General features: G+C 39.5%; 1 protein-coding gene across 1 annotated transcript in view; it reads right to left on the reverse strand.

The window, feature by feature from the left end:
• Nucleotides 1-2160: 2160 nt before the first annotated feature.
• The window catches only part of LOC121322167 (thrombospondin-type laminin G domain and EAR repeat-containing protein-like), a 43244-nt gene continuing 28451 nt past the window's right edge, over nt 2161-16953 (reverse strand). Inside the window, exons 10-12 of the mRNA XM_041261740.1 lie at nt 10066-10244; nt 4299-4400; nt 2161-3493 (exon numbers count right to left, since the gene is read on the reverse strand). Of these exons, the coding sequence (XP_041117674.1) occupies nt 3340-3493; nt 4299-4400; nt 10066-10244 (435 nt within the window). The 3' untranslated portion in view covers nt 2161-3339. The remainder of the gene's footprint in view (nt 3494-4298; nt 4401-10065; nt 10245-16953) is intronic.

Here is a 16953-nt window from a genome sequence, read left to right on the forward strand (position 1 = left end):
CACAGGACGAACGGCACATCACTGAACACGAAAAATACTTTACCACATACCTCTGACACCAGCATTACTTCTAACACACTAACTTCTTTCTCACCTGTGATCGCTCTACTTATACACCTGTGGCTGGAGCCTTAATTAAGTAAATACAGTATAATCGTAAATCTCGAAAAACTACTTGCTTCTAAATCTTTTGTAATCATTTTTGTATTACTTTAGTATAAATACATGTTAATTTGGATTCATATGTTGTTTTTTTCCGACTTTATGTGAACGAAAAGACACACATTTGCCCGTTTTCCCATTGGAAATAGTGATATTTTGAAATCTCACTGTCCTGGTCACAAAAGCAAAGTTTGTGGGGAATAATATCCATTTTCTATACTTTTGAGGCATAAGCAATTAGGAAATAACACTTACTACCCAGGAACAAAAATTGTGTTACATAGTTTAATCAAATCTCCCGAGTTAAAAAAAAAAAAAAAAAAAAAAAAAACACCTGCAAATGCCCACATACAATTTTATTTCAAATGTTACAGTTCCTTCAGATCGTTGCTACCAATTAAATTTCACTCAACAGGAAGTCAACCACTCCAACAGTTATTACAAGTGGAAGATAACTTACTCTTCTACAGGCAGAAACACAGTTATAATGTCAGCAGGCCACTCATTCTACTATGAAAAAAAATACTAATACAAAAACCTCTCCTATTTGAGAGATGTCATCAGTCAATATATGCTGCCGATCCCTGTGAAAATGTTGGCCAATGAACGGTATCCATAACAAGCAAAGAGCAGCTTAATTTGGACATGGAATTTCAGGTTTATTTAAAATAATGTACCATATTCTTGTTTTATAGATTAACTGTGTATCATTTTATGTTAGTCTTCATGAACTAACTGCTTTTTAAAATGTAAAAGTAAAAGCACCCTTGTGGACTCTCTGAGAATCATGTGTAACCTCCAAGTACGTCTTGGACACCAGAGTGTAACCATTACCTTCCCCCCCTGCAACACTGCCCCCAGTGGATGTAAGAAATACAAAAAATCTCACATGGACCAAAGATGGTATTTCTGATATCCACTGAGTTAGAGTGTTGCAGGGGGGCAGGTTACTGATTACACTCTGGAAATGAAATGTAAAAACGGTTCTAAGAGCTCTATTAAGGCCACAGGGTTACTTTAAACCTTTCAGTTTTAAAAAGTCACCAGGTTCTGTAGAGCCACGCATACAGTTGTATTGCTCTGTGGTGTTTTTCTATAGTAGCATTGCAAAGTGGCCTACAGACTTTGATTAACCCTTGTTTGTTAAACAGGTGCACAATGACAGATTGTTGGTATTCACAAACTGACAGAACTCTGGCAGAAAGGAATGTTCCAACTGACTTAGTAAACACAATTTTCATATCTGCACAAATATAAAAACTTAAAGTATGTTTTCAGAATCAACAATTAACAATATTTTAATAAGAAACAGCGTTTGCCCACCAGTGCAGAACAAGCATTTCAGAATAAAAGTAGGCATTCTTAACCTCATTAGTTACACCCTAAGTAAAGCAAAGCCCTCAATGAGAAAGATGACTCATTGTTTCATTATACCCTTTCATTAACAGTTGACCAGATTTCACATCCTAGTTGTAAGATACTGTACATACAGTAGTTAGGAACATCACACTTACATATTGACAGGTCAACCAAAGACACCACTTAAACAAAACCAAAAACAGGTCAATGTTAAATATCACGAAGATGATTATTAATATTCATTATGGATACGGTACACAAGCATTCAATCATGTTTCAGAGTTACAGACATTTAAAATATATGAACAACCTCAGTTCCCAATGTATTATTAACTCTGGGGCTCCACTGGAACGAATATGCTTGTGTTTTTGTATTTTTGTACATACTTGGAAAATTTATAGAAAAAATAGCACCAATAAAACAATTCAAGTATATAAAGCAGTTTGAAAGTATACTGTATTTTAAACATTAATATAAATGTTTTTGTTAGTACCAGTAATATACTAGCAGCACCAAAGTGAAACACACAAATATATATATATATATGTATATATATATATAATATATATATATATATATATATATATATATATACAAACAATTATGCTAAACTTAATGGATGTGGTGTAATACAGGAATTTGGGGTTTATTGTAAGGATATTTTGTGGTATTAATGGGCAACTTAATTTCATGAATAGAACTTTCTGATACTTGTTTACTTCTGATTGCAAATAACTGAGTCTACTGTGCAACCACCAAGGATATTTGTTAATCGAGCCCTAAGTACAGACCCTTGGTCTCCAGGTTCAGTGACTATGCCTGAAAAGTGTGGTTCCAATTGTGGAGCAGACTGGTGCAATTTGATATTACCCAATTCAGTCAGCTACCGGAAAGATCTCCGTACAGAAATATGCCTTGTGAAAATATCTTTACAAATTTGGGTAGCTTGTGTTCTAATCAGCTACTTATACATTAGTTATAAATAGTGCTGTGTTCAACAACGAGTTAAGGCAGAGTGTTTATGGCTGGTTGTTTAGACACCACAGGTACGATTGTCTCTGTGTGTGTTTTGTCTTGTGGTCAGACTAGCTGCCAGCATTTACTATTTTATTGAAGTCCAACAAAGGAATTTACCACAATGGTTTACAGACTATAGGTTTATACTCCTACAGTACATATAAATAAACAGAGATACATATGACTATCTTATCATATTTAAAAACCTGCTAAGAAATTAAAAGAATTCTGTTTATCGCACATAACCAATCAATAGAATTGTGTACTATACATATATGCATTTTCATTTGACAGATTTACAATGCCAGTGAAACAAGAAAAACAATTAAACTCTTAATAAATCCACAGCTATATGAATAACTGATCTTTCCATCAGAAAGCCTAATGTGTGTATCGTGAAAAAATAATCTTCAATTTGTTGCTGTGTTGTCGTCCCTGAGTTTTCATCAATTGGTCTTGTGTGCATTTCGAGGTCCTCCAGAATTTTGGTAGCAAATTAAAATATGTGGAATTTGAATTAAAAAAATATATTTTTTAAAAAAGTGAAAATCTTCAGTTCAAAGTACTGCTTGTTCATTAAGTCATCTTTTACTTTGGCTGTTTATGAAAATGTTTATGGCCCAGGTTCACATGGCCCTGTAGTCCTTGGTTACTGTATTGCAGGAACTCCATCTCCAAGTTGCTGGGCAACAGAAGATCCAACACGAACTGGTGACATGTACTGTGATCTCAAATCTGACTCCATATTTGCAGTTTTGGATTGACTTGGATCTTAAAAAGGAATGGAACTTTTACACCCATTAGTAAGTTTTAAGTTTAAGAACCTTTGAAATGTCCGCTCTGGCACTGGAATAGATGAGGTAGGAGCTATCTGTAGTATTGAACTTTTCCCAATCGGTGCAGCCGAATGTTGGAAGCCTGTGTACTGGGACAAATCCCTCATATCCTTGCCACCTGTAGAGAACAATGACTGGGAAGCTAAATTATTTAGATAATAGAGCAGATAAAAAATGTAATAAAAAACTCTTAAAAGAGCATTGAAAAACTACTCAAAAGTTATATTTTTCAAATATTGTTTACTCTTTTTCAACAGGCTCACTGTGGGGAGGGGGGGGGGGTTTCCCCGCTGTCATGGCAACGCAACAAAAGCAGGTAAGTGGGTTCTATTTTAATCGGAACATACGCAGACTGCCAGTAAAAATAATGGGCCAGTGCCTGCATGACATGCAATAAACCACAGCCTGGTATAAACCATTATCCTTTCAGTCATTGTTTAGCAAAAGTGCATTATCTATATCAAATCAGTATACATCCAACATCAGAATTCTTTTTGTGTTTAATAATGAAAGATTTGGTATGTCAGTTCTCCTGCCTACCAGCAAGTGATTTTCAGTGATATGAGAGAAGCGACCGGTTTACCCGAAGAAGTAAAGAGCGCTAATAATATGCTGGAGTCATACATAGAGAAGTCAGATCAATCTGACAGCTTTTGCAAAAATGCTCTGGTCTGGATCGGATGAATAGAACATGTACCCATTGGTGATGAACAGTTATTTCAGATTGAAAAGGAACCAGGAAGTTTTAAATATATGTAAAATCTTGAAACTGCAATTTTTTAAATTGGAAATGTAAGACTAAACTCATGCATTCATCTGGTTAATAAGTTAATGTGAAGTACAGTAGGTATGGTGCTTTTTATATCTATTTAGATACTGTAATGCTGACATACAGTTTGTGTGTGATAAAGGATAGTACTCACCTGTATATAACACTATTCAAAGAGTAGGATTTGCCATCATAGGAGTTTGCTACAACCAGGAACTTGTCTTCTCCTAAGGTGAAGAACTCCCAATCAACCGCACTAGCGATAATACAAAAATAAATTTAAAAAACCCTGTTGTTTTTCTCTCTCTGATGTATATAATCAATTTAAACATATTTAGGCGAAATTAACCAGGACAATAGTAAACTAGCAATCATTTAAACTTTTTATGGGCCCTTTTTACAAAAAAATACTTCCTTGAAAACATAGAAAATACTTCTAGCCCTCTCTTAAAAGGGTTTGTGAATAAAATGGCCTAAGAAAACAGCCCTTAGTTTTGTGAGTAGGGCCGATTGCAATTACTTAAAGGTATATCAACAACATGGTCTACTGCAGGAATTAGAGTCACACAATGTACAGTATATCTCTGTGTCACTCGCTAGCGCCACAGTATTAACTGGAGTTTTAACTGGCAAGGGTATGACCAAAGGTGATGAAGATGGAGGGGTACTCAATAGTGCTGTACCTTCAGAGACTTCAGAGAACTAAAGAAAAATAATTAAAAATAGAATGTTGAACCAAACAATAAGGAGTGGTCATTTATTTTAAGCTTATACAGTATATCTCTCCCATTATCCCAGACTATATCACTATATAAGTTTGTGAACTATACACAGGATGTATTTACCTACTATAAATCACACAAATAAAAATAAATATTATTAAATATAATTAAATTAAAAAAAAACAATGTCTTAACCGTTGGTACACAGGATAAATTGTACTGTAATTTTGTGCAGTAAATGGTTGATTTCTGCATACTTGATTTATAATATCAAACAATCCTTTATTGTACAAAGATCAAAAGATTTTTTAGCTTTTGCTTTTTTCCTGTATAACAGGCATTATTTGAGTTTGTAATTTAATTAGTCTCTTTACTGTGTAAGAGAAATCTATGTCCTTGCTGCTGAGCTTGTGGAAGGCTTTTATCCTGATTTAGTCGTTGCAAGCAGTACTCTGGAATTGTCAGGGTTTTTTTTTTTTTTTTTTTTTTCATTATTATGACAGCTTAATTGCCTGGGAAATGGCTCAATTACTCCTAACCATCAGTTCATTCACTCACTGTTATTTGTATCTAAAGAAGATGAAGGCTCCAATGGAAAGAATTGCTAAATTGTATTCTTTTCTACTAGGGGCCTGTCCAGAGCAAAAGATCACACAAACGTGTTTGCAAATTATGTTGTATGAACTGCACGCACATTTTGTTATAATAATCTGCAATTATATAAATCTGTATCATCAACTCCACTATTACAAAGGCGTATACAATCTAAGAAGTTGTTCACAGTTATGAGAGTCAATTTCATACAAATAAACTTCTAAATATCCCTACAATAAAGAAAATTGTTAGGTTATAGGTGTAACCCTGGTTCTCTGAAAGATGACCACCAACCAATACTTTTGGGATATGCGTGCCACGGGTCAGGTATTTACAGAGCATTTTTTTCTGTCAGAGCTGCCGATAGGCCCCTCTAGTCCATGGATCTCACTTCCTCTTTTGCATCGAACCCGCGGAAGTGACCGATGCAACCAATCTGCTCTGTCCGCTCACTCTCCCTCGTGACGGCTTTGGTATACTTTTCCCAAAAGTATTGGTTGGTGGTCGTCTTCTCTTTCAGGGAACTAGGGTTACATCAGTAACCTGACTTTCCCTTTCAAGTATACCAAAGCCGTCACGAGGGAGAGTGAGCGGACAGAGCAGATGAGTGATGTCTCACTACCGTAAAATTAGAGTTTTGGTGTGAGCGTGCATCCTCAAGGACACTTGTGCCAAATGAAGGCACAGAGGGATCTACCACATTAAGTTGGTAGAACCTGGTGAAAGTATGCAGAGTAGCCCAGCTAGCTGCCTTACATATATTAGTCAATGAGGCTCCTCTAAAGAGGGCCCATGACGTAACCACTCCCCTGGGTAAAGTGCGCGCCCACCCGCCCAGGTGGGGGTAGGCCAGCATTAGTATATGCAGTCAAAACTGTGTCCACAATCCAGTGAAACAGCTACTGCTTCGAAAGGGCTTAACCCAGGGTCATTACACCATGACAAACGAAGAGCTGGTCAGACTGACGCAGAGGTCTTCTGGTAATATAACATCTTAATACCCAAACCGTTGCAGAGGGAGTTTAGTCTCCAATCCTCCTCTGAAGAAAATGGAGGGGGGTGGAAAGCCTCTAGTTCCACTGACTGATTTAAGTGGAAAGCCGTAACCACCTTAGGGAGAAAAGCAGGGTTCGTACATAATGATACCCAGTTTCCATCGTCCAAAACACACATACAGGAGCTGTGCACCAACACAGCCTTTAGCTCACTGACGCTTTGTTGAGGTATTGGCTAACAAAAAGGCTGTCTTCATAGAGAGATACCATAATGGACCACCATCACAAAGCACTTTACAGAGGAAGGCTATGAGCTGTGCATTATGCAGAGTCACTTACAATTGGACACTGATTTAACATCTCATCCACAGGATGGAGCATAAGGAGGTTAAGGTTAAGTGACTTGCTCAGGGTCACACAGGGAGTCAGTCAGTGGCAAAGGTGGAACCAGTGACCTTCTGGTTACCATCCCTGGACTTTAACCACTAGACCACACTGCCTCCTATGCCTCATATGGCTGCCAAAGTACACTTTCAGCATAGAGGGGGATTTACCGGCCTCTAGCAGTTCTTGCAGAAATTGTAAAATGACCGCTATAGGGCAAGACATAGGGTCATTACCCCTTCTTGAAAAAAACTCCATTTGTAGGTGTACAGCGACCTTGTGGAGGAGGCCATAGCTTTCTGCAGTGTACTAACAACTACATCCGAGAGCCCTAAGGTCAACAAACAGTCCTGTAGTTGGAGACTGCCCAGTTCTGAATGCCAGTGAGTACCTCTTGCCTAACTGAGGAGATCCAGGCATAGTGGGATCTCCCAGGGCTGGCATTGCAGTAGCTGGCAAAGGGTCAAAAACCAAATTCTCCAGGACCATCTGGGGCCACCAGGAGAACTATCGCCTTCTCTCTCCAGACTGTCTCTAAGAAGACCAGGAGCAACTGTATTGATGGGAATGCATACAAGACCATCCTGGGCCACTCGTGGGCTAGGGCGTCAACGCCTAGTGGACCGCCACAGCGGTGAAAAGAGAACCATAGGAGTCAGTGAGTCATCTCTGCCATGGCAAAGAGATCCCAAAATGTTACCATATGCGCTCTATCACCTGAGGGTGGAGTTGCCATTTTGACGGGTAGAGACCCTCCCTCGAGAGTGGGGCCCCTCCCAATTCGCCACTCCAGGAAGGTGAACATCCAGGAACGATAACAGGTTCCATTGTGTCCAGGTTAACAATTTGAAGGCTATATGATGCAACCCCAGGGACCGAAATCCTCCCTGGTGGTTGACATACACCACTACTGACATGTTGTCCATCCGGACAAGGACATTGCTGGAGAGCAAGGTGAACCGCTTGCAGCTCCAGTGCATTTATATGCAGGGATGTCCAATGGCTTATCCAGGACCCGTTAACTCCTCTGCCTGCCCAGACAGCACCGCAACCTAAGTTGGATGCATCTGTCATCACCATCTGATGGCTGTAGATCACCCCCATCCTTACTTTTGTACATGCGAGAGGTCTGCCTCCACTATCGCATTTCTTCCCAGCTTACACGAGACATGGTCAGCCAACGGTGTCTGTCGTGTTTGAGATGTAGCTGGAACAGATCTGTGCTGTTCGGGAGCTGCCTTCCAAGGTACCTGCAGAAATTTGGAGGCCTACTCCATAGGCGTTGAGATCAAGTTTGGGCTAGGGGAAGACCTCTAAGCTTGGGCCCATCTCAAAGGTCAGCTCCTGGACCTGTCCCTCCTCCTCCTCCTGATGGAGGAAGCCACTTTCCATGAAGCTGAGATCAAAATTGTATCTTGGTCTTCCACAGCCAAGCTGATATCTGGTTCTTGAACATCCAGGATGACCACCCGTGCAGGCGGGGTCAGATCTGGGGCCAGTGTTTTTGGCTGAGCTGGGGACAAAGTAGGGGCTTGAGCCTGCTGCTTGGCCAAATACTCAAGGACTTGGGCCATCTGGTTTTTCAAGTCCATAATATCCTGTGCCTGTCTCGAGTGCTTGACCCTCTTAGCACTCTGTGTAGGAGACTGAGAGCGGGATCAAAACCGAGGCATCTGAGCCTGAGTGCAGGGAATGCTCTGCGAGGGGCTCAGGGACAGATTGAGGAAGGGGGATGGAGGGGCTCCCAACACTGCAGACAGCTTAGCCATGTTAGCAGAGGACGTTGCACCTGTAAACTTATCAAGCCTCCTGCATAGCACCCGTGGCTGGAATGCTGCTCAAATAGAGCAGAATATCTCATCTCCAAGGGCAGAGGAGGTGTATTTCAGGCCCAGGCACTGGACACAGAGGAGGTGCTTGTTCTCTAAAGGGAGCTTCGCCTTGCAGGATGTGCAGCATGGAATTTAGCCATGCTTGATGTCTCCTTTTGCATTGAGAACACCCAGAGGCATGAAGCGGATGATATCAACGTGCTGGGGTGCCGAAGCACTGAGGCACGGAGCGTCTAAGCACCAAGGCACCTAGGCTCTGAGGCACTGAGGGTGGCGAGCACTGATGGCGCGTTCACCAGGGGCACCAGGGGGCGCTGAAGAAATGAGAGTGCTGAGGCACCAAGGGCACCAAGGGCACTGAATACTAAGTACCGAACCACAGAGGCACCGAGGCTGTGGTGCACCAAAGTTACCGGAGCACCGAGGGCATGTGCAATGAGGGCACCAGAGGCACCGAAGCACCGAGGGCACCAAGGCACAGAGCATCAAAGCACTAAGGGTGCCTAAGCACAGAGGCACCGAGGCTGTGAGGCACCGAGGGCACAGAGATCTGAGGGTGTAAGCACCAAGGTATTGGGCAGGTGCTTAGCACAGGCTCAAGTGGCTGTGGTTAGGCACAGGAGAGCAGTACACAAAATCATTGTGCTGCACCAAGGTGCAGCATGGGTAAATGATTTGGACCTCATGCAGTCACACACAACCGGGGCAGTGCGTAGCGTACGCTGGGGTGTAGACAGGCTGACAGCTGCGGTAGAGAAGAGAGGATGTACTGCTGATATAATATTGCAGGGGAACTCCAGAAAAAACTAGAGTGACAGCTCTTTCACACAGACTCCATCAAAGCAACTGTAGAGGTTAGTATACCTACCTTACCTACCCGATTGTGAGAAGCAAAACAGGAAGTGAACTCCGTGGAGTGACTGTTCGTTCCCTCTAGAGGTTGGACCAAGGACATCACTCCCTTGAGGAGCCTATCGGCGGCTCTAACATAAAATGCTCAGTGAATATCTGACCTGTGGCAGGCATATCCCAAAAATATTGGTTGGTGGTCATCTTCGAATTGAAAAGGAACTATACAAATATTATGCTTGCACATGTGCAAAAATATAATGGCTCTTTCTTGCAACTAAGTAGTTTCTTGTTAGTTTTATACCGCTACAAGCGTTTTTTTATATCTCTCAGAAAATAAGCCTTCACATTTAAAATAGTACACAGTGAAATTCAATTCTGATATAACATTTCAAAAGTTGAGGTAAATTGCAGCTGTTTCGCAAAGGAAATGAAAAAGTCATTTTAAAAAAATACTACATACTACAGAAATCTCAAGACTCTTGCCCAAGTTTCAGCTTTTTTGAGTTTTTAAGTAAATATCTGGCTTTCCATGTCTGATTTACCTGTATGTTGAGATGTCCTGAAATCTGACGAATATCTGTGCAGTGATGTTGAGCTCATAGATGGTTGAGTTAATGGCATAGGAACTCTGTCCGGTTTTGTCATATTTCTGACTGTTAGCCACGGCAAGGAAGACTCTGCCTTCAAACTGGAACACCTCCCAGTCTGTAGCACCGAATGTCTGGGAGAGCAGGGGAAAGCGGGTCAACAGAGGCAGAGTGGCACAGCGCAGGGCTTGGGCTCTATTATCAAATACAATTTAAAATACAGGCAGCCAGCAGTCTCTCAGCTACTTTCCTGATGCTTCGCAGCTAGACTTATTAAACCCCACTCTTGACAACACCTCATATGGGGCCTGAATGTTCAAGATCTTTAAACCAAAAAGCAATCCAAAAGATTGAGACAAATGCCTCAATTCTTAGTAGAACATTATTTTAATGAACAGATTTGTAAATACAATGGACAACAGAATACACGGAAATGCAAACAGCCTGCTGAGTTTATTGAGACTATACATATTTTAGAGACCCCCACATATATGTAAGCTTTGGTGGTAGCTGTAGCGACTGAGTGGCGGTGTAGAGATTTTGATGCTAGCATGAGTGCTATTGGAGGACTGGAATACAGTGAATTGATACCCCAGGTCTAAAGGGAGTGACGTAGCACTGGGACTTGTAAGTTTAATCAAAGTTTTTTTTATTATTAACTAAGTAATGTTAATAGTTTTATTTATTTTTTCAGAAAAAAAGGATGTTCTAAAAAAATCTGGACCATTGTCTCTTATGCAAAGCCTAGGATACTCACCCACTCTCATAACCTTTTCAAGTCTTTGCAGCATCTACATTTACAGCCAACTAACTAACAGATAAATATTAAAGTATATTGAAGTCAGTCACATAACACATGGTGCTTCAGCTCCTTTACATAACATTGTCTTTTCATTTCTTTATATTTTAAGATGGTAAGTCTTAATAGTTTCTTCTGTAATAAATAAGCCACACACATGCACACACATATATATATATAACATTTCAATAGAGTATTGACATTGCTGTTGATCATTAGAATATACATTACATTTCCTCATCTATTGCCCATGGGATCTGTCACAGATACCCTATGGCTAATCAGAAATGTCAATCATATTAAGTTCTTATCCTAGTATTTCCTTTAAATCTTAGTCAGGTGGCTTTCAAGGTCTCAAAGCCCAAATGCATTTTTCATTGTCAGACACTCCAATAAGCTTCCTATACGTCTAGGCATAGTTTGTTTTTTTCCCCTCTAACAGAATCAAATACAGTGTTTGTATACTATATAATATACAGTACATTACCTATGAACATTAGAAGTGAACTGTAAGAGGCTGTTCAACATATCAAGGACCATATGCAATTGCTTTGTTTTTTTTTTTTTTTTTTTTTTTTTTTTTAACTATTGCTGTATGTTGCCTGTTGCAACTTCACCTGGAATGAATTACATAAACAGATTGATGTCATGTCTGCGGCAATAATATGGACAGGAGATAATTTTTCTGATAAGCTGCCATTTTTTTAATTCCATAAAAAGGATACCAGCAATTGGTACAAAATTAGTTAGGAACAAGTTAGACAGACTTATTTACATTAACCTTAATGTGAGTGTGACAAAGTGGCTGAGAAAAAGAAAGGTTTTTATTGTTTTGGTTTTTGTATCTAGGTCTGGTGACCAATGACAACAATAAGAAACAACAATGGGTTTGCAGAGCCAAACAATAACAATAACCCAAACCATGTATCCACCCCACAATAATTCACACACAGTTACCAGTCCTGGGTGAGTGCAGTAGTGCTCGTGGTGGGTGATACAGGTTAAAGCTGTGACAATAGTGGTGCTATTCCGGTTTTACTGGTTTCCCTCGACGACAGCTCCGGAATCATGTTAGCCGTCTAATGTGATGCAACAAACAAGACAATTACACACAGATAAACAAACAAACAAAACACTCACAATGGAGCTTTCTCGTACAAGGAGTCTCTCGCTATCCTTCTCAGTTCATAGGCATAATCCAAAGTGAAGGAACAGATTACAATTCTTCGTCCCCTTTTATGCTGTCACGCATGATCCCTTGGTAAACGTGTGCAACCACCTCTCCAATCTGCAGCTGCCACGTCGTTTCCCTTCCGGGTTAGTGCGTTCTAGCAACAGAGTCTCGCCTTCTTCCAGACTGGCCGACTTTCCGACCCTGGGAAAGAACTGTCAGACCAGCCCGTCCAAAGAACTCTGTTCTTGCTGCTTAGCGCCCTCACAGGTCGGGAGGGAGATTTACAACCAAGAATCATTCTATTTCTGTCACACTGAGCTATTTGATTAGCTACGAGTGCCTGAAAAGAAGAAATGCAAACCGAGAGCTATACCATACACTTCTTTGAAAACTGAAAATGTGAGACCCAGTTAGCAAAGTGCATGACAGTTAAGATCTTTGTAATTATTTTGTTAGATGAAACCACTTTAATAAGTTTTAAACAGAAACATGCATAAACATAGACACTGCTTCCGCCAGTAATGATGATTCGTGAACCGTAGTCAATAAAAGTTAGTTAACATTATTGAAGCTCTATCGTAAATAAGATCACAGCTTAGATTAGAAAAAAATAGCATAACCTAATTTTATGCTAGTTTTGAAACTTTTTTTTGTTTCACAAAAATAGTGTGAATCACACACTTGAAAAGATTAGATAAATAGCAGCATTATATAACATGCGAGATGAGCATTGTAGCTCTTTGATTATCTAAGATCTGTAAGAAGAAATACAAACAATCTTTTGTTTAGCTGTGCATGTGCAGAAGTTCCAAATAAAACCAGATGACATGGCTTCCAACATTAATCATTGAGGTAAACCTCTTAACCAAAACAACTTTGAAACTCCTTTAAAAAACCATAATAACATTTTTTTATCTGACTTTGCTTTTTTTATATTCAAATATCAGTGCCAATATGGAATTCCCCTTATCGTCCAGTCCCTTAGAGAGGGGTTGTGGCTAATAGGGTTTTGTTTATATGTACACACTGTGAGTGATTGAGCATGTACCTTATTATGAATTATTGCTTTCACAATCTTTTGGAGACGCATCTTTCTATTTTTGAATCCAGTTTCTGCTAGACGTTGGCTGCCAAGGCTGAGCTTTCATTTATGTAGAACTTGGCACTGACATTTATAGAGTAACGATTTAGGTACAGTTCATTTTTCAGTAGCAGTTGCTGCATGTTTTCCATTGACTTGCTTGGCTTGATTTAATAGTGATTTTAAATCGCGGTCATGCCTGTGTCACACCCCACATATTTTTCCATGTATCGGGGAACCAGTTATCAAGTTGTCAGGAAATTTGGTATTAGCATTATTTAGCATAGGTTATTTAGAATATAATATTCTGGGGGATATAAGGGGTGTCTGTCTGCCATGGTTATCAACATTTTCATCACATTGATAGCTCTAATTTTGAACTGCCAGTGGTGGCATGCAATGTATGTTACTTACATAATTCTTTGTAATGTCATTCACTACGTAGTGATTACAAAACAAAAATACACATTTGCAATAACATGCATGCACTTTGCAAATAGAAATGTACAACATGTAAGATTTATGGAACTATTCAATTTACTTGAACCTCTCCCTAGTGTAAAGAGTAAACGAAGGTACTGCTTACTGGTGACAGAGCTAACTCGTGACCGGCGTTCCCTCCAGCTTTTTAGAAACTAAGAAACTTGTTGTTTTGACTGAGAAAGGGTAAATTATCAGTGAGAAACCTTTGGCCGTGCATTAACCTTTTTAATATATTTTTTGTTGCATTACACAAATATAATGTTGGTAGTTCAAATAAGTAAATTTAATAAATATTACCACTTTTTTTTTTTCAATCAGACTCTTCCTGCTGTAATAGTAAGTAAAGCACCTGAAGACACTTCAAACCTATCATTATGTTTATAGACATCACTTGGCTCATTGCTGGCATTAAAATAAGTAGAGACACCTAAGAATTATATTACAACAGTTCAGAAACCAAAATGTCCAGCGCAGTTGTGAGAATCATATTTACAATCTTTCACTAACATAGTAGTTCAGTCTACAAATAAAGGTGTTTTTGAAAATACCTGTTTAGCATATTGCTGGCATTTACAATAACAATAAAAAATATGAAACAGTTTAGTAACAGTCCAGCAATGTCATGTGAGAGTAATCCTATGTCCAGTACTCCACAAATTAAGTTTAGTGTGTTACTGACATTATACTAATAATCAGGATAAAATATGAAACACTGATGGACGTGTTGACTGACTTGTTGCTCTAAGACAGGTTCACTGCTATGTATTACCCAATTGTAATTTAAATAGTGCCCCTTTTAATGTAAACGCATAATTAATCCTCTCAATTGTTTCTTTCCTAACCTGCAGTGTTATTTGCAAGATTTAACAAGAGGCGTGTCTCCAGACAGAATGTCTTTATGAAACCAACGGTGTATATTGTAGTGACTACATCTTTTACACAGTAAAGTGATCAATTTCCTTTAAGGATTGTATATCTAGAAAATTATAGTTTTTAGCTAATTTCTCCGTCGTCAGAAAATATAATTCAACTAAGAAACGGCCATGGTTTAAAATTGCTAATTATAGCTTCACTAAAGACAGGTAGCATGGAAATAAATAAACTAATCAATAGTGAAATACACAATTAATTTAGCTTGCTTACTTCGGGAAAGCTCCGCCTTGAACGCAGTACCTTAGGTCTTAGTTTTTCAGTATAGAAGAATGCAGTGCTTCGCCATTGTTCCCGTCTTATTTGCTTTCTTATTATCTATGTGTTTATGACTGGTATATTTAATGGTATTGACTCGTACATGATCACATAAATTACAGCAAAACTTTAAGAATACTATCACACCATCCTCATATAGATAAACAGATTTCTTTTAGCTCTGTCTTATTGAAACATTTTTTTTTCTTCGTTGGTGCAGCCGCCATGTTGAGTTTCAGCAGAGACATGGAGTGAAGTCACATGATGAATAAACTTACCGAAAAAAAATAAAAATAATGGACATGTGTAGCAGGGGGAGATCTGTGTTGACTCTGCTGGCTTGTTCACAGTGCTGCAGGAAGAGGGCGGCAGTCGTCCAACAACCACCTGTGAGTCATGGCAGTGACATGGGGAGGTGGGAAAGTGGGTGTGTGGACTTTCCCCCTCTCTGAATGGCTGAGAGGCGAGTCTTGGGAGATTGTTAGCCCTATAAGATAATGCTCTGCTGTTTCCTCAGGTCTGCCCTTTTAGACGCGCCGAGAGTGCGGAAGCGCTGGTCCAGGACCGAGAACCAGTCGGGAGAGAACGAAACTAAGTGTTTCAGAGTGAGACAGTGAGGGCGGGGAACCCTTGGGCAGACTCCGGAATATTGTAGCCGAGCAGGCTAGTTACCCGGCATCGTAGGTCGGTGATCCGGGTCACACGGGCAGTGGCGACCGGGATATTGCTGCAAAGTGCAGCACCTTTTCTTTGTAGTTTTGTTACCGTTTTATTTTCCCTGTTTCTTTGTGCCTTTGATTTTTGGATTATTGTTTTGAAGCATCTGCGAGTGCTCCTGGACTGTTTACTATTGCTTGGTATTCCCGTGGTTCTGTTTACCATAGCTGGTAAGCAGACCACGGACCAACAGCGCCCTCTGCGGGCTAAAGAAACCCAAAGCACCCCTGAAATGAAACTGGGCACCTGTGCGGTGTTGTCAAGTTCACCTGTCTGTCTCCTGAGTCAGTGAATTACCCACCACCCCTCCACAACATGGTATTCTTCAATTACTATACACTTAAATGTGTATTTTTGACTAATGTGCTGATTACATTTTTACCAGTTTCAAAACGCTTGAGATGATTTCTGAAATGATTGTTTTTTAAAAGGGAAATAAAACAAAAACCGTCAAAGTGTGAGTATTGTGATTTGTATGTATGTGCCAGAGTATTTATACTTCTAAATAATGCAGGAAGATTGTGCTTCACTGATTTTAGTATTCAGTTATACAACAAGTTAAAAACTATAACGTTCATGAGCAGCACTCTTTAGATGCAGAATCTCCAGCCTGCTTCGCCCACCCTGTAGTAGTAGATTTGCTGATTGATGCCTGAGTGAGCTCTGCACTAATGTGATGTGCATTTTTATAGAGGGAAATCAGAGAATTAGCTGCAAGACAGATACAAATATGCTTATGTTAATGCTCTGTAAGAATGGTCTCAAAATAATAGGTTTACCCCAAGAAGATTGAGGTTTATATTTATGATAATAACCTGTGAGAGTTAGTAAACTGAGTGTGAAGGTTGTTGCCAGTTATTGCGAGAAATGCGTGCATTTTAGCCTTAGAGGGAATGTTGCTCGTAACCCCTAGTGGATGAGGTGTAATAGATACTTAACATTACTTTTCAAGTATTTTAATGCCTTTCTGGAAAACTAACATAAAAAGAAAAAAAAGTTAGCTTAGTGACATCTCAGTGCTGTAATACATTTCCATATTATTGAATAGCATTACTAATATTGTGTGTTCAATAGAGTGTTTATCTACAATAATCATTTAGCGTGATTAGAGTGATGACTTATTGATGTGATTTCTCTGATTTATGGCTTGGGTGTGCAGTTTATTATACGATTTCTCCCTGTTCCAGTTAAGTATTAGAAGGCTACACTTTGCTTTATCTGCAATACGTTAGTTAAAAATAGTTACTGAAAATCCTGGTTTAGATTGAAACTCTGTCAGCAGTCAGCCTCCTTGCGCACAGCATAAAAAACAAGCAAGGAAGTAAGCTGCAATACTTAGGCATTTTTTTTTATTCCTTAATACACATGTTGTTTTTAGGAATAACTTTGGATACTATTTGA

The sequence above is a fragment of the Polyodon spathula genome, chromosome 10, assembly GCF_017654505.1.
Source record: "Polyodon spathula isolate WHYD16114869_AA chromosome 10, ASM1765450v1, whole genome shotgun sequence".
Classification (NCBI taxonomy): domain Eukaryota; kingdom Metazoa; phylum Chordata; class Actinopteri; order Acipenseriformes; family Polyodontidae; genus Polyodon; species Polyodon spathula.